Source organism: Pseudophryne corroboree, chromosome 8 (genome assembly GCF_028390025.1).
Source record: "Pseudophryne corroboree isolate aPseCor3 chromosome 8, aPseCor3.hap2, whole genome shotgun sequence".
In the NCBI taxonomy this organism is placed as follows: domain Eukaryota; kingdom Metazoa; phylum Chordata; class Amphibia; order Anura; family Myobatrachidae; genus Pseudophryne; species Pseudophryne corroboree.
Genome location: NC_086451.1, coordinates 31,482,751 through 31,500,307, shown reverse-complemented (window position 1 = coordinate 31,500,307; position 17,557 = coordinate 31,482,751). Strand labels below are relative to the sequence as shown.

The 17,557-nt window shown below is 49.5% G+C and overlaps 1 protein-coding gene and 1 long non-coding RNA gene across 2 annotated transcripts in view; one reads left to right on the top strand and one right to left on the bottom strand.

Moving 5' to 3' along the window:
• Positions 1-16,063, top strand: part of LOC134947449 (uncharacterized) — a 53,561-nt gene extending 37,498 nt beyond the window's left edge. Inside the window, exon 6 of the long non-coding RNA XR_010182557.1 lies at positions 15,744-16,063. This is a non-coding gene — a long non-coding RNA (uncharacterized LOC134947449). The remainder of the gene's footprint in view (positions 1-15,743) is intronic.
• Positions 9,121-11,166, bottom strand: LOC134948000 (DNA-dependent metalloprotease SPRTN-like). The gene is made up of 5 exons (XM_063935777.1): positions 10,952-11,166; positions 10,434-10,536; positions 9,882-10,007; positions 9,596-9,779; positions 9,121-9,212 (listed from the first exon to the last, which is right to left on the bottom strand). Exons 1-5 carry the CDS (start codon positions 11,164-11,166, stop codon positions 9,121-9,123), a joined length of 720 nt encoding a protein of 239 aa, XP_063791847.1.
• Positions 16,064-17,557: the final 1,494 nt, after the last annotated feature.

The window sequence follows — 17,557 nt, the reverse complement described above, 5'->3', positions numbered from 1 at the left end:
TTCCAAAGTCCAGGATTGCAGCTTGGCCAAATCATAATCCCTTCTATTGCAATGCTTGGTTGACGGAGTCAAAATTTTGCATCCGTATCATTATGCCACTTCTGTTGCGCAATCAAAGTGTCAATTACTTTAAAGAACGGGCTTTGGAAAACCAGCTCTGTGTTCATATTGCAATCCATCATCATTGTCCAGTCTTTTTTTTTCTTTGTCTCTTCATAGGAAATTCTTTGGTAGATCCATTAAGTGAGCAATGATTCTTGCTTTTTTTTCATTAATGTATCAGCCCCTTCTTCACGCATTTGCTGTAGTTGGTTCCAAAGTCCAGGATTGCAGCTTGGCCAAATTATAATTGGTTGACTGAGTCAAAATTTTACCCCAAATAATAAGAAGGCAAACTAATTTAAAATAAATAAGCTGTATCAGGCTCTCGACTATCTATTTGCAGACGTGCTATCACTTGGTGCAGTGCCTCAAGTACCTCTGGCAATTGGGTGCTTAATGTCTTGACAGCAGAAGCTCTTGATGACCATATGGTGGTACTATAACATTTGGTAGTGACTTTAAGAATATTGGTCATTGTGTCCCATTTGACTGATAAAAACAAACAAAACAAAAAAATCAGTACAGTTGTAAAGATTAACAACACCATTACCCACAAAGGAACTGGCTGCATGCACAGTGCACTCCTAGTAGATTGAACAAAGGTGCAGCATATGGAACAAATCTAGCCACATTGTTCACTTGATTTAGTCATGCTTGTACACCATTATAATTTCCTGTCAGATTTACTCCATTGTAATAACCCCTGCACACTAATATTACTTGGATCTAAACCATCCTTGTGAAGCTTCTATTCTATTTTAGCAGCAGACCACTGCCTGTGTTCTATAAATAAAGTCTATGAAGCTCTCTTCCACACTGCATTTTGATCTGAAATCCTAATATACCAGTTTTTTTGGGTTTTTTTTTTTTGAGGGGAAGGGTGGGTGGTGGGGGGTTATTTATTATATTGAACAACAATTGGATATTGTATGTATATCTCACATAAGTGATGTAGAACTGTTTTTCAAATACTGGTTGACACACTTGCTACATGTTGTATCCTGCAGCATGTCTATGGTTCATTTACTGTATGTACAACAAATGGATATTTTGTATGTATATCTCACATAAGTGATGTAGAACTGTTTTTCAAATACTGGTTGACACACTTGCTACATGTTGTATCCTGCAGCATGTCTATGGTTCATTTACTGTATGTACAACAAATGGATATTTTGTATGTATATCTCACATAAGTGATGTAGAACTGTTTTTCAAATACTGGTTGACACACTTGCTAAATGTTGTATCCTGCAGCATGTCTATGGTTCATTTACTGTATGTACAACAAATGGATATTATATGTAGATCTCATATGATGTATACTCTTATATTTTTTAATTTTTTTTTATTTCTGTGTCCTCCAATAAAACTGATATAAAGTGTTATGTACATGATGTGTAGTATCAATATCTCTGATTTTCTCTACCTGGTGCAATATGTATAATGTGCTCTGCTGCACTGTGGAGTAATGTGTGCAAAGGGCTCTAACATGGCATAATGTGTGTAAGGGGTACTACTCTGTGGTAATGGGACTGTTGGACACCACTGTGCGGTGTAATGTGAATTGGTGCAATTCCGTGGCCACGCCCCTTCATCATTAAGTTACGCCCCTATTTGGCATGCCCTGTCCCTGTTTTGAATGGGGGGGGGGGGGGGGGGCGGCGCTGGGGGGGGGGGGGGGGGGGGGGGGGGGCGCCAGAGGAAAAGTTCGCACTGGGAGCCACAAGGTCTAGAACCGGCCCTGCAGCCGGTGTTGATCCAGTCGGACAACATCACGGCAGTCGCCCACGTAAACAGACAGGGCGGCACAAGAAGCAGGAGGGCAATGGCAGAAGTTGCAAGGATTCTTCGCTGGGCGGAAAATCATGTGATAGCACTGTCAGCAGTGTTCATTCCGGGAGTGGACAACTGGGAAGCAGACTTCCTCAGCAGACACGACCTCCACCCGGGGGAGTGGGGACTTCACCCAGAAGTCTTCCACATGATTGTGAACCGTTGGGAAAAACCAAAGGTGGACATGATGGCGTCCCGCCTCAACAAAAAACTAGACAGATATTGCGCCAGGTCAAGGGACCCTCAGGCAATAGCTGTGGACACTCTGGTAACACCGTGGGTGTACCAGTCAGTGTATGTGTTCCCTCCTCTGCCTCTCATACCCAAGGTACTGAGAATCATAAGAAGGAGAGGAGTAAGGACTATACTCGTGGCTCCGGATTGGCCAAGAAGGACTTGGTACCCGGAACTTCAAGAGATGCTCACGGAGGACCCGTGGCCTCTACCTCTAAGAAAGGACCTGCTCCAGCAGGGACCCTGTCTGTTCCAAGACTTACCGCGGCTGCGTTTGACGGCATGACGGTTGAACGCCGGATCCTGAAGGAAAAAGGCATTCCGGATGAAGTCATCCCTACCCTGATCAAAGCCAGGAAGGATGTAACCGTGCAACATTATCACCGTATTTGGCGTAAATATGTTGCGTGGTGTGAGGCCAGGAAGGCCCCTACAGAGGAATTTCAACTGGGTCGTTTCCTGCATTTCCTGCAAACAGGACTGTCTATGGGCCTAAAATTAGGGTCCATTAAGGTTCAAATTTCGGCCCTGTCGATTTTCTTCCAGAAAGAACTGGCTTCAGTTCCTGAAGTTCAGACGTTTGTCAAGGGGGTACTGCATATACAGCCTCCTTTTGTGCCTCCAGTGGCACCTTGGGATCTCAATGTAGTTTTGGGGTTCCTAAAATCACATTGGTTTGAACCACTCACCACTGTGGACTTAAAATATCTCACATGGAAAGTGGTAATGCTGTTAGCCCTGGCTTCAGCCAGGCGTGTCTCAGAATTGGCGGCTTTATCCTATAAAAGCCCTTACCTAATTTTTCATACGGACAGGGCAGAATTGAGGACTCGTCCTCAATTTCTCCCTAAGGTGGTTTCAGCGTTTCACTTGAACCAGCCTATTGTGGTACCTGCGGCTACTAGGGACTTGGAGGACTCCAAGTTGCTGGACGTAGTCATGGCCCTGAAAATATATGTTTCCAGGACGGCTGGAGTCAGAAAATCTGACTCGCTGTTTATCCTGTATGCACCCAACAAGCTGGGTGCTCCTGCTTCTAAGCAGACTATTGCTCGTTGGATTTGTAGTACAATTCAGCTTGCACATTCTGTGGCAGGCCTGCCACAGCCAAAATCTGTAAAAGCCCATTCCACAAGGAAAGTGGGCTCATCTTGGGCGGCTGCCCGAGGGGTCTCGGCTTTACAACTTTGCCGAGCAGCTACTTGGTCAGGGGCAAACACGTTTGCTAAATTCTACAAATTTGATACCCTGGCTGAGGAGGACCTGGAGTTCTCTCATTCGGTGCTGCAGAGTCATCTGCACTCTCCCGCCCGTTTGGGAGCTTTGGTATAATCCCCATGGTCCTTACGGAGTTCCCAGCATCCACTAGGACGTCAGAGAAAATAAGAATTTACTTACCGATAATTCTATTTCTCGTAGTCCGTAGTGGATGCTGGGCGCCCATCCCAAGTGCGGATTGTCTGCAATACTTGTACATAGTTATTGTTACAAAAATCGGGTTATTATTGTTGTGAGCCATCTTTTCAGAGGCTCCTCTGTTATCATGCTGTTAACTGGGTTCAGATCACAGGTTGTACGGTGTGATTGGTGTGGCTGGTATGAGTCTTACCCGGGATTCAAAATCCTTCCTTATTGTGTACGCTCGTCCGGGCACAGTATCCTAACTGAGGCTTGGAGGAGGGTCATAGGGGGAGGAGCCAGTGCACACCAGGTAGTCCAAAAGCTTTTACTTTTGTGCCCAGTCTCCTGCGGAGCCGCTATTCCCCATGGTCCTTACGGAGTTCCCAGCATCCACTACGGACTACGAGAAATAGAATTATCGGTAAGAAAATTCTTATTTTTTCACACCCAACCTGTACAATGATTGTTTGGTACTTTATCTCTCAGCTTTGATAAATCTCCCCAGTATTCACCACAAGATCAGCAATCACTCATCATACTGACGTCCTCTGAGTGCAGGATAATCTGAGGGCTGCACACATACGTCTGGTTACCTTGCAAGAGTTTCTAGTGTGATACCATTGGATTTAAGCGAATGAATCCGCCTCACTTGCTTTTACCTAATCCATTTATATATCGTATATCAGAACAGCCATTATGGGCCAACTGAAGAATTATCAGAGGATTAATAAATTTCCCCCTTTAAAAAAATAAATATATATATATATATATATACTAGGTGCTTTATTGCGCCCTACGGGCGCTCTTCACGCCGTTGCAAGGGGCTGCGCCCCGTTAACCCCTGCATGCCTTTCTGGGGTTCAATATTTGTATTATATGGAGTTTTACCGGCATTCCTTTGTAGTGGTTAAATATTGCACAATGAAAGGGCGTGCGATGATGAAGGAGGCGCAGCCCCTTGCGACGGCGTGAACAGCACCTGCAGGGCACAACGTACAGAATGTAGTGGGTGCGGGGGGGACTGTGGATGGGGGAGGGTGTCTGTAGATGCTGCGGGTGGAGGGGGGGGGGGCGGAAGCGGGGGGGGGGGGGGCGGATGGGGAAGGGTCGGGAGGTGCTGAGGGTGGGGGAGGGGAAGAGGAGTGGGGGCTGCAGATGGGGGAGGGGTCCAGAGGCACTGCAGGTGGGGGAGGGGCAGGGGTGCCACGGGTGGGGGAGGGGCAGGTGCAGGGATGTTGCGGATGGGTGAAGGGTTCCGGAGGTGCTGTGGGATGGAAAGGGGTGCCGGGGGTTGGGTAGGGGGTCCGGAGGCGCCGATGGGTGGGGGAGGGGCAGGTGCAGGTGGTGCGGCGGATGGGGAAGGGGGTCCGGAGGCGCTGCAGGTGGTGGAGGGGCAGGTGCAGGGGTGCCGTGGATGGGGGAGGGGTGGGTGAGGGGGGGACTGCGAATAGAGGAGGGTGTCTGCGGGGGGAGGGGGGCAGGTGTGGGGGGAGACATATATGAGGGGTGGATGGTGGAGGGGGTCTGGAGGTGCTGTGGGTGGTGGAGGGGCGGCGGAGTGGGAGCCGCCGGTGGTGTAGGGGGTCTGGAGGCACAGCATGTGGGGGAGGGGTGGAGTGCCGCATGTGGTGGTGGGGAAGGTGCGGAGGTGTGGTGCATTGGGGAGGGTTCTGGAGGCGCTGTGGGTAATGTACCTGCCAAAAAGGTAGTTGGGGGGTATGCAGTAACAGGGCCAGGACAGGGGTGACAGGGTCATAAAAGGGGTGACAGGGTCAGGACAGGGGTGACGGGGCCAGGACTGGGGTGACGGGTCCAGGACAGGGGTGACGGGTCCAGGACAGGGGTGACGGGGCAAGGACAGGGGTGATGGGGCCAGGACAGGGGCGACGGGGCCAGGACAGAAATGACAGGGACAGGATAGGGGTGACAGGGCTAGGGTAGGGGCGGCAGGACCAGGACAGGGGTGACAGGGCCAGGATAGGGTTGACAGGGCAAGCACAGGGGTGACAGGGCCAGGATAAGAGTGACAGGGCCAGGATAAGGGTGAAAGGACCAGGATAAGGGTGACAGGGCAAGGCCAGGGGTGACAGGGCCAGGATAGGGGTAACAGGGCCAGGATAAGGGTGAAAGGGCCAGGATAAGGGTGAAAGGGCCAGGATAAGGGTGACAGGGCAAGGCCAGGGGTGACAGGGACATGACAGAACACAGGACACGGGAGAGATTGGTATTAGGGACAGAACAGTGGTGACAGACAGATGTGTCTTACCGGAGTCACTGCTGCTGGCTGCTGCTGTTCCACTCCAACCTGTTGGGATCTGCTGCTAGTGGAGACTTGGCATGGCTGACTCTCTCATGCTGGAGTCCTGCTTCCTCTGCCCATCAGCGTCCCTCTCCCACTCCTCAGTCACACACCGCGGACATCGCGCGGCTGCTGGGCACTGTGGTAAGGGGAGACTGGGAGTGACTGGTTAGCCCCCAGGAGACGCTGTGGCTGGAGGGAGGAGGGGGTCGGAGCCTGCAAGCAGCGCGGACTTCTGCAGCGTTGCCGGCTAAAGTGTGTGAAGGAGCTGGGCGCACCTCACTGTGGGCGGCAGTGCTGCAGCTAGCGGTGGGGTTGCCGGGGCTGGAGATAACAGAGGCAGTACGGAACCTGCACAGCGGCAGGTGCCCCACAAAACTGCAGCCAAGAAGCGTGGAGTGTGCCAGAAAGTGACGCTCAGCGTCTATTTAGTGGAGACAGAGGGAGAGGGGGCATCGGGGTACGGATTAAGAGGGGGTTCCGGCAGCAGAGCCGTATTAGGAGGCCCCCCGGCTGGAGTAGCTCTGTCCCAGCTCTGAAGCTCCCCCGTCCTGCCAGTAACAGCAGCAGCATTGTCCTAGAGTCAGCACACGCTGCTGCGTGTTGGCAGGTCTGTGGTGCTGCTTTCTTCTGCCTGTGCGGGTGTGTAGGGGGCGTGCGATTAGTCCACGCCCCAAACCCACAGCAGGCACTTTTGGGCGTGTCTAGCACCATCTATTGATGGTCAACGCAATATAAAATATCCACCCTTGTACCAATACTAATAAAGCAGATACATTGTCAGATGTTGTGATGTGCACCAAACAAACACCCCTGATGGCACTCACTGCAATTACAGTGCTCCTCCTCAGCCTGGTCTGGCTCCCCCTCTCTTTCCCCTGCAAGCTGCAGCAGCTTACTTACAAGTCAGTCACTCACTGACACTGACAGTCGCAGACTAGTTCTGCTGCTGCTGCTGGAAAAATGAGTGACGTGTCAAGGCTGCTGCCGGCCGCCTGCCAGTATTGAATTTGTCTTCCTAAGAGGAACGCTGGCTGCATGCTGCTCCTCATCAGTGGCTGGCATAGGCATAGCATAGAAGGAGAGAGGTGGGCATGTATCGGGTGTGACGGGTGGGCGTGCGAGCAGCATTACGTCACATCACGCTGTTTTTGTACATGGAGGTGGAGCTGGGAGTTTGAAAGCCGGTGGCAGTGGCACCCTTGATTAACCCAGGCATCCGGCAGTAATGCAGTCCTGCAGGGTGCAGCGCAGAGGGGACAGTATTCAGCTTGCTCGGCGATCGCTGCATCAGGCATGTGAGATCGGGGTGCCAGACATTAGGGGGTGCCTGTGCGCACCAGGCACCCCCCCTGCGCACACCTATGTATATAACGAGGGAACCCTCTTCTGTATCACTAGGATCTATGTACAGCATAAACATACTGTCACCCAGATCTATAACGAATGCTCCATAATACTCTCTGGGCTAATCCCAGATACCTAATAATACTGCTCCCTACACCGCTCTGCATGTTATATGTGACCAGCGCCATATACTGTGACTGGGAATACCCATATGTACTATGTAGGGTTACTATACTCACAGCACTAGATCAGGGTCTGGCCGCAGCCTCGCACCATAATCCTCTCTCTGGATGATTCACATTTCCCCAAATTATTCCTGAGGCTGATTACAGACAGGAGGCGCATTCCCTAACACTGCGCATAGAAGTATTTCATCCATACTGATATTTTGGGGCCATAAAAGGAACCAGAAATACTACTGGCTGATTTTCATGTGAGATATAGTAAATTGGAGACTATACTGCTACCTTTATTATGTATAATTCTATAAGAAAAATCTAGTGGTACTTTGACACTGATAGTATTAATACTACCTACTTTTACATGAGCTGAGTAACATTTTCAAAGAAACGCGGGTACTTGAGTACTGATATTACTATGAGATCTGGGGGACATCCTGACACCCCGATTTATAACACATTACGCCATGAAATGTGTGGTCTTCTCTGACTGGTCAGGTGGATAGAAAATAACCATGTGACACAGCCAGTACCAGCGATGTAATAATCACATATATCATAGAGCACAGGTTCTCAAACTCGGTCCTCAGGACCCCACACAGTGCATGTTTTGCAGGTCTCTTCACAGAATCGCAAGTGAAATAATTTGCTCCACCTGTGCACCTTTTAAAATGTGTCAGTGAATAATGAATACATCTGTGCACTTGCTGGGTTACCTACAAAACATGCACTGTGTGGGGTCCTGAGGACCGAGTTTGAGAACCACTGTCATAGAGAAACACAACGGGACGTTTTATAATCACATTGTTCTTTATTTAATTTTTTCTGTGACAATTCTCCACCATCACTTTGGGGATCCTGGCGTCGGCATGGTGACCGCTGGGATCCCGAGCAGTGGTCACATGACCGCATCCCCTTCTTACACAGTCTAGTTTATAAGGATCACAGGGATAGATCCTAGGTGCTAATGGGGAAGCCGCCTCCTGCGAAGCGCCCAAATTCCTTACCAACCCATGTGCAGTTAGGAGGAGGCGTGTCCTGACTTTATGGGACAGGACCCAGGCATATGACCAGGACTGGCACAATACAGGCATCATTTCTCTCGGAAGCTGCTCTCATGTTCTTCCGGGGTGAGGCGGGAACGGAATCTGAAAGACTTTTGCTATCAGCACTAACACTAATGTACTGCATATCTGTGTGTATGCAGCAAATAAAATAAGAGGGGATTTTGTCATGTTTTGATCAAAATATTTAAGCTTGCAGCCCACGTCAAAGGACCCCAATTTTCAGTAAGTCACTACCCTAGCATGTATGCTCAGCACCCCATTACATTGCAGTTACGTGTACTCACCTCCCATATACAGAGGGGAACATCTATACAGGGCTGGCCTGTGAGCTACATCCAACTCGGCCTATTATAGCCGTCACTGACAGCTGCCATGATAGCACTAGGCAAAACATCGGTGTTACCCATATTGTACATGGCACCAGCTATGTGCCAGTATTAATGCCCTATATGGCTACATAACAGACTTCTGCTATCGGCACTGACACTAATATACTGCAAATCTTTCTGTATGTAGTGAATAAAATAGAGGGGGCTCTGTTATATTTTGATCAAAACATTTAAGCTTGCAGCCCACGTCAAGGGACCCCAATTTTCTGCAAGTCCCTCCCCTCCTCCCCTAGCATGACACCGAGATGGAAACGGCCACCAGTGTTCTACTTGGCGTGTGCCTTCCGCGCTTTCTTCACGGGTGTGCGAGCAGCCGTATCGCCAGGTGCACCAGCATCGGTCCGCGGTCTTTTAGTTCCTATAATATACAAGTATCAGTTAGAAACGCAGCAAGTGTACTGTGCGAGGTGATCCTCCTATGCAGGGATGTTCTGTGTTTTATCACTGCTCAGTACATACGGTGATATATTATATATAATCATGCAGTCAGGCCACTGGTGTCTGATTGTTAGGGTTGCTCACACCAAGCACTGTCTATGTGTAACGTTATAATGTGATGTAATGACAAATGGGTGTATGCCGCCTGTCCCCACTCCCTCACCCAACGTCAGTGGTGTGATGTGTACAGGGCGCTTCCTGTGCTGATTGGGGCCTGTGTGCATTATTTGGATTCCCTCCCCCGGCAGTGTATCAGGATATTGCGGGTGGGCGGAGCATATGAAGAAGCGCTATTTTCTTTACCTTGGCGGGGCGGCTCCATCACTTTGTGGATTTCTCCACCGCACACCTGTTCATGTAGCGCCCACCATTTAGAAGTCATAGATGGGGCGCGGTTCACCATCTTCTTGCGGTATAGAAGACAGCGGTCACACTGCCACCAGTGGGTCTTCAGCGCATCCTCTTCCTCATAGAAGTCGAGGTAGATCTAATCAGATAGTAGAAATATAATAATGTATAATCCCAGAAGCTAGCGTTCCCTCCTCTCCTCCCACATAAATGGCCCGTTAATGGCTGACTATATACTTACAGTAACATTAGCGCCGGTCAGGTAGTTGATCCGCTCCATCTCCTTCACAAATTCCTCGCCGTGCGCAGAGGTGTCCTGTATCTCTGACACATACAGGTACGCATGGATCATCTCATGCAGCAGACACTGTAACACACACAGCAATGAGCCGGTTATAGTAACATTGACACACACATCACACACAGTTACTGTGTTACACTGACTGAGGTTTATGTCTCCAGGTGTGAGCTGCACCAGATCAACAGAGACAAACCCTGCACCATGTACTGCTACATAATTGCTGGAAAAGTACCTTCAGCTCCCATTATATCATTCCGCTACTTCCTCAATCTCACTGTTATTAGTCACACTGATTCCAAATGTTGGGACCCCTGGATATTGTCCCCCCCGGAGACATTTCCTCACGTCCCTCGGTGCACGCAGGGTGCAGGAATAACCCTGTTTCACACTGCTACATATATTGCTGCAATAACTGCACTCAGGCGCACACGCCATCACCTCATCACACGTTCTTCTAGCCACAGGTTGGCGCACAGACACAGCCTATAGTACCTCTACTGTTGTCCTCCTGGGCATCTGCTCCAGGATGGGTCTGCTCAACCTGATGCGGCACGGGCCCCCGAACTGCTTCTGTTTCTTGCAGACACCGGCCATCCTGGTGAGAAAACACAGATCACACATGAGGAACATCCCTGGTCTGATGCAGTTCCATACAAGGAGGTGAGACGCCCCAATTAAGGGAAGGCGCTTCCATTAGTGGGAACATGTCCGTTATACACACCCTAAATAGGTGTCACTGACTGTGGCCCAAAGAATAATTGCCCCATCCTGCACCCACTATAGATACGCCAATGAGTTTTGGTTTTTAATAATACATCCAAATGTTGATTAAGTGCTGTCATTGCTTAGATGTAACTAACGTTCTGAAGACCATCTAAATAAATAGTTATCTGGACTGTGACAGTAAGCTTATTATACTATAAATGCCATCACAGTGTCAGGTGCTAATAAATAGTGTATATCTTAGCAGGAATATCATAATAAATTGATCTGACAGTCGCCATACTCACGTCTTCAGCCTATTGCTCCACTCAACGGGTACGTCAGCCAACTTCCCTTGGAAGAAAGCGTCATTGTACTCCGTGAAGAGCTCTTGGATGTCGGGGTTGGGGTCGATGGTCTCCCAAGCTTCATCCACAATAGATAAATTCTCTGTGAAATCACTGAAATCATCAGTACTCTCATCAGTGCAATCCTGCACTCCCAGTCTATCGCAGGCCTCCATCTTCCTCCGTTGCCTAGAACTGAGTGCTTGGTAACTGTCAGGTGCTGGGCATGTAAGCCACAGCGCACGTGTCACAATGGCGCCTGTCTATGTGTCACAATGGCTGGGTGCATGGTGCTTGTGTCACAATGGCTGGCTGCATGATGGCTGGGATGTTACTAATAACATACAGAGAGGGGATAGGTGCAAGTAAGGTAATTCCTATCCAGATACAGGATGATTTGCCACCAGCGGTCATCTGACGTGTAAGGATAGGAATTAGCTAATGTTCTTATATGGGGGAATATTTATTGAACCTTGGAGAGAGATAAAGTACCAACTAATCAGCTCCTAACTGTCATTTTTCACACCCAACCTGTACAATGATTGTTTGGTACTTTATCTCTCAGCTTTGATAAATCTCCCCAGTATTCACCACAAGATCAGCAATCACTCATCATACTGACGTCCTCTGAGTGGAGGATAATCTGAGGGCTGCACACATACGTCTGGTTACCTTGCAAGAGTTTCTAGTGTGATACGATTGGATTTAAGCGAATGAAGCTGCCTCACTTGCTATTACCTAATCCATTTATATATCGTATATATCAGAACAACCATTATGGGCCAATTGAAGAATTATCAGAGGATTAATAAATTTCCCCCTTTAAAAATAAAAATAAAATATATATATATATATATACTAGGTGCTTCATTGCGCCCTACGGGCGCTCTTCACACCGTCGCAAGGGGCTGCGCCCCGTTAACCCCTGCATGCCTTTCTGGGGTTCAATATTTGTATTATATGGAGTTTTACCGGCATTCCTTTGTAGTGGTTAAATATTGCACAATGAAAGGGCGTGCGATGATGAAGGAGGCGCAGCCCCTTGCGACGGCGTGAACAGCACCTGCAGGGCACGACGTACAGAATGTAGTGGGTGCGGGGGGGACTGTGGATGGGGGAGGGTGTCTGTAGATGCTGCGGGTGGAGGTGGGGCGGAAGCGGGGGGGGGGGCGGATGGGGAAGGGTCGGGAGGTGCTAAGGGTGGGGGAGGGGAAGAGGAGTGGGGGCTGCAGATGGGGGAGGGGTCCGGAGGCACTGCAGGTGGGGGAGGGGCAGGGGTGCCATGGGTGGGGGAGGGGCAGGTGCAGGGATGTTGTGGATGGGTGAAGGGTTCCAGAGGTGCTGTGGGATGGGAAGGGGTGGAGGTGCCAGGGGTGGGGTAGGGGGTACGGAGGCGCCGTGGGTGGGGGAGGGGCAGGTGCAGGTGGTGCGGCGGATGGTGAAGGGGGTCCGAGGCGCTGCAGGTGGTGGAGGGGCAGGTGCAGGGGTGCCGTGGATGGGGGAGGGGTGGGTGAGGGGGGGACTGTGAATGGAGGAGGGTGTCTGTGGGGGGAGGGGGGCAGGTGTGGGGGAAAACATATATGAGGGGTGGATGGTGGAGGGGGTCTGGAGGTGCTGTGGGTGGTGGAGGGGCGGCGGAGTGGGAGCCGCCGGTGGTGTAGGGGGTCTGGAGGCACAGCGTGTGGGGGAGGGGTGGAGTGCCACATGTGGTGGTGGGGAAGGTGCGGAGGTGTGGTGCATTGGGGAGGGTTCTGGAGGCGCTGCGGGTACTATACCTGCCAAAATGGTAGTTGGGGGGTATGCAGTGACAGGGTCAGGACAGGGGTGACAGGGTCAGAACCGGGGTGATGGGGTCAGGACAGGGGTGACGGGGCCAGGACTGGGGTGATGGGTCCAGGACAGGGGTGACGGGGTAAGAACAGGGGTGATGGGGCCAGGACAGGGGCGACGGGGCCAGGACAGAAATGACAGGGACAGGATAGGGGTGACAGGGCTAGGCTAGGGGCGGCAGGACCAGGACAGGGGTGACAGGGCCAGGATAAGGGTGACAGGGCAAGGCCAGGGGTGACAGGGCCAGGATAGGGGTAACAGGGCCAGGATAAGGGTGAAAGGGCCAGGATAAGGGTGAAAGGGCCAGGATAAGGGTGACAGGGCAAGGCCAGGGGTGACAGGGACATGACAGAACACAGGGCACGGGAGAGATTGGTATTAGGGACAGAACAGTGGTGATAGACAGATGTGTCTTACCGGAGTCACTGCTGCTGGCTGCTGCTGTTCCACTCCAACCTGTTGGGATCTGCTGCTAGTGGAGACTTGGCATGGCTGACTCTCTCATGCTGGAGTCCTGCTTCCTCTGCCCATCAGCGTCCCTCTCCCACTCCTCAGTCACACACCGCGGACATCGCGCGGCTGCCGGGCACTGTGCTAAGGGGAGACTGGGAGTGACTGGTTAGCCCCCAGGAGACGCTGTGGCTGGAGGGAGGAGGGGGTCGGAGCCTGCAAGCAGCGCGGACTCCTGCTGCGCTGCCGGCCGGCTAAAGTGTGTGAAGGAGCTGGGCGCACCTCACTGTGGGTGGCAGTGCTGCAGCTAGAGGTGGGGTTGCCGGGGCTGGAGATAACAGAGGCAGTACGGAACTGGCACAGCGGCAGGTGCCCCACAAAACTGCAGCCAAGAAGCGTGGAGTGTGCCAGAAAGTGACGCTCGTCCGTGCCAGAGAGCCCCTGCTGAGTGAGCCGGTGCCTGTCTGTCTGTATGGCATACCCCCTCACTCACCCCCATACCTCCCAACTGTCCCGATTTTCGTGGGACAGTCCAATTTTTGGGGGTCTGTCCCGCTGTCCCACCCGCGGGCCGCAGTGTCCCACGGTGGGGAAGGGGGGGCAGTTGGGAAGCTCCTGTACTCGCTGTTCTGCTTAGCAGAGCAGCGGTGAATAGACGCTGTGCGCATGCGCACAGCGTCTATTTAGTGGAGACAGAGGGAGAGGGGGCATCAGGGGGTACGGATTAAGAGGGGGTTCCGGCAGCAGAGCCGTATTAGGAGGCCCCCCGGCTGGAGTAGCTCTGTCCCAGCTCTGAAGCTCCCCCGTCCTGCCAGTAACAGCAGCAGCATTGTCCTAGAGTCAGCACACGCTGCTGCGTGTTGGCAGGTCTGTGGTGTTGCAGGGAAGCAGAAGCCTCCCTGCTTTCTTCTGCCTGTGCGGGTGTGTAGGGGGCGTGCGATTAGTCCACGCCCCAAACCCACAGCAGGCACAGTAATGAGATGACTCAAGTGCCCTGGGCCCCCAGACTATAATCCGCCCCTGGGGGCATGCCAGCAGCTCACAAGCGGCTCCTACCCCTGAAGAAGTCTGGGTTGGACGAAACGCATAGGGTGTATCAACTCTTATTCACCATCCAATTGTATAAGCAGTTGTAGAGCTCACACATTTTTAAGGTGAGGGGGAAATTTGTGAACATCTCTTTTACATAGGGTTATGTGCATGAGATTACTAATCTGTGACATTTGTGTACAAACACTGTACTGTCAATCATGTTTTATATATATATTTTTTTTAAAGTATAACATTTTTATTTAAACATTGCTTCATTGTTACAAAATCAGTTGCATTGACATTGAACAAGTACATATGAATAGCGTTATAACATGGTATAAAAACACTAAATGTTCATCATCCAATTTTCTTGTATACATTGTATAATTTCAAGAATAGCATGTGAAAGAAATACTGTTTAATAGTTTGCACTATAGACCTGCCATTCTAAGTATAGTGGAGACACGAGGAGGCCGAGGCCCCGCGACACCCCCAACCCCTAATCCATCATCAACACTGGGGGATCACCGACCGCCATTCTTGTTTCGTACCATTCAGTGTGTTTTAGTGAGGACTGAATTCTAGTTCGGAAATCTATCGGAAGAGTGGCCACATAGCTTTCCCAGGATTCAAAAAATTGTTCTACTAATTTGTCCTTTTGCAAAGATGTTTCTATCCAGTGCATCTGAAATATATGATGCAACTTCCCCTTAAATAATGACAGAGTAGGAGGATTCTTGTCTATCCAGGATTGTAGGATTGCTTTACGTGCTGCTGCACTAATTGCCAATAATAATCGTCTACCCCCCTTCGTCACTCTCTGTCCAGCCGGAAGTATTCCAAACAATGCCCATTCTGCTGTAAAAGGGATAAAGTTTACCAGGTGTTCCATAGCGTATTGGCGTATTAGGAGCCAAAAGCGACGAAGAAGCGGGCATGACCAGAAACAATGTAATAGGTCTGCTTTTGGGGCGCCACATTTCAAGCATTTGTCCGAATCCGTCATTCCCGCCCTATATTGCCTATAAGGGCAGAAATAAGCTCTGTGTGTTATATTATAAAACATTTCTTGGTATTGTGCTGAGGACAGGAGTTTGCAGGAGTGTAGTAAGTTTTTTAGTAGTATGTCACATGTCAGATTAGGAAAGTCTGATATCCACTTGTTCATTCCCGAATTCGAGTGAGAATAATCTATCTGAGTGCTTAAATGTTTATAGTGTATTGAGAGGGCTCTCTTTGTAGCTGGAGGTGTGCGCAATAGGGCGTCTAGTGTGTTATTTAAGTCCTCTTTTGACAATGTCCTAAGAACCGAGCAGGTGTAATGTTGCAACTGGAGAAAGGCCAGCGGATAATCCCGTAGGAATGGGAATTTTTCCTGTGCTTGGGTTGACGTGAGATGTTTCCCTGTGTCTATGCTAACTAATTTTCCTATGTCTTGCAGACCCTCATCATGGAACGTCTTAAAGGGGAACCCCGCCTCCCCATGCTGGAAATCAGGATTACCCAGACACCGTAGAAACAGAGAATTGTGTCTCCCTAAATTTCTGGACCTTCTCAAGGAGTGCCAGAGGCGATATACCGACCATAGAAGAGGATTATCTTGTAGGTCCCGATCACAATCCCCCTCCAGGCAGTGGAGAAAGTTTGTTAAGTTTTTAGATTTTAGGAACTGTGTCTCAAGTTGTGTGTTTGCATATGTGTCTGTGTCATTTAACCAATCTCTCAAAAACCTCAATAAAGATGCTTGGTTATACAATAAAATGTTGGGGAAGTTAATTCCACCGTTAGATTTTGGTTGCTGTAACTTAAGCATGGCAATACGAGCTCTTTTGCCCTTCCAAATAAACTGTCGGAACAATTTAGTTATATGGGATAGGTCTGATCTACTAAGCAATATTGGGAGGGACTGTAAAACGTATAGTAATCGTGGGAATGTGCACATTTTTATCAATGCTGCTCTCCCTAGATATGAGAGCATTAAATGATTCCAACTTTCAAGCTCCTTTGTAATGAGAGTTATTGTCGTCTTAACATTCAGCCTATACAGTTCCGAGGGATATTTCGGAAGGTTAATGCCTAAATATGTTATGGATGTGTTAGCCCATTTTATAGGGATTCGTTTCCCCCATCTCGGGCACTTTATCCCATGTTTCAAGTATAGTCCTATTGATTTTGAAAGATTAACCTGAAAGCCCGATATTTGTCCAAAGTTGTCTAATAAAGCTAATATATTCTGCAAAGAATCTTTAGGGTTCCCAACATAAACCAACACATCATCCGCGAATGCCGACAGTTTAATTTCTTTATCCCCAATTGGAATACCTTTATAGGTCATTGTATTCTGCAGTATTCGGAATAGGGGGTCTATAGATAAGTTAAATAAAAGGGGCGACAGGGGGCACCCCGTCTTGTACCCCTCTGCATCGAAATCCGTGGGCCCCGTTTGCCATTGACCAGTAAAGAGGTCGTTGGAGCGGTATAGAGATATCTAATAATGTTTACAAAATTCTCTGTAAATCCTCTGTGATGCAATACTGTGAACAGGTGTTGCCATGACACAGTGTCAAAGGCCTTATGTGTGTCTAGGCTTAAAAGCATGTAGTCTGAATCAGGGGCATTTCTGGACGCCACCGTCGCCGCAATGGCCGTCCGAATTGCCTTAACTGACTGGCGGCCACGTACAAATCCGTATTGGTGCTCCGTCAGTAAATCTGGGAGGATTATTTGCAATCTGTTTGCCAATATTTTTGTGAAAATTTTGAAGTCGGAATTTAAAAGGGAGATGGGTCTATAGGAATCCGCTAACATAGAATCTTTGTCTGGTTTAAGAATAAGGGTGGTGTATGCTTGAGAGAATGTCGGATATACTGGATGTTCCCTATAGATCTTATTATAGAGTTCCAATAGTGTCGGTATGAGTTCTTGTTGCATTAGTTTATAATAAGACCCAGTAAACCCATCGGGTCCCGGTGATTTATTTGGTTGTAGTGTCTTTATAACTGCTTTAATTTCGTCTTCCCGGATGTCTCCCTCTAATGTTTCTTTCTGCTCTGTGCTAAGTGTCGGTAAATTTGCCTGTGCCAACAAAGTCCTTTGCAGTTCTTCCCGTGGGGCGATAGGATTATATAATTCTGTGTAAAATTCACTGAGGTGTGCCAAGATATCAGAAGTTTTAGTGTGTGTTACATTCCTAGTGTCATCTTTTAAAGCCGCAATGAAGGAACGTTTCCTCCTAGCTTTTGACATAGTGGCCAG

Coding starts and splice junctions, on each gene's coding strand:
- LOC134948000 (XM_063935777.1), bottom strand. CDS start 11,166: ATGGAGGCCTGCGATAGACTGGGAGTGCAGGATTGCACTGATGAGAGT. Junction 10,008..10,433: donor CCAGGAGGACAACAGTAGAG/GTACTATAGGCT, acceptor TGTGTGTTACAG/TGTCTGCTGCATGAGATGAT. Junction 9,780..9,881: donor TGACCGGCGCTAATGTTACT/GTAAGTATATAG, acceptor CTATCTGATTAG/ATCTACCTCGACTTCTATGA.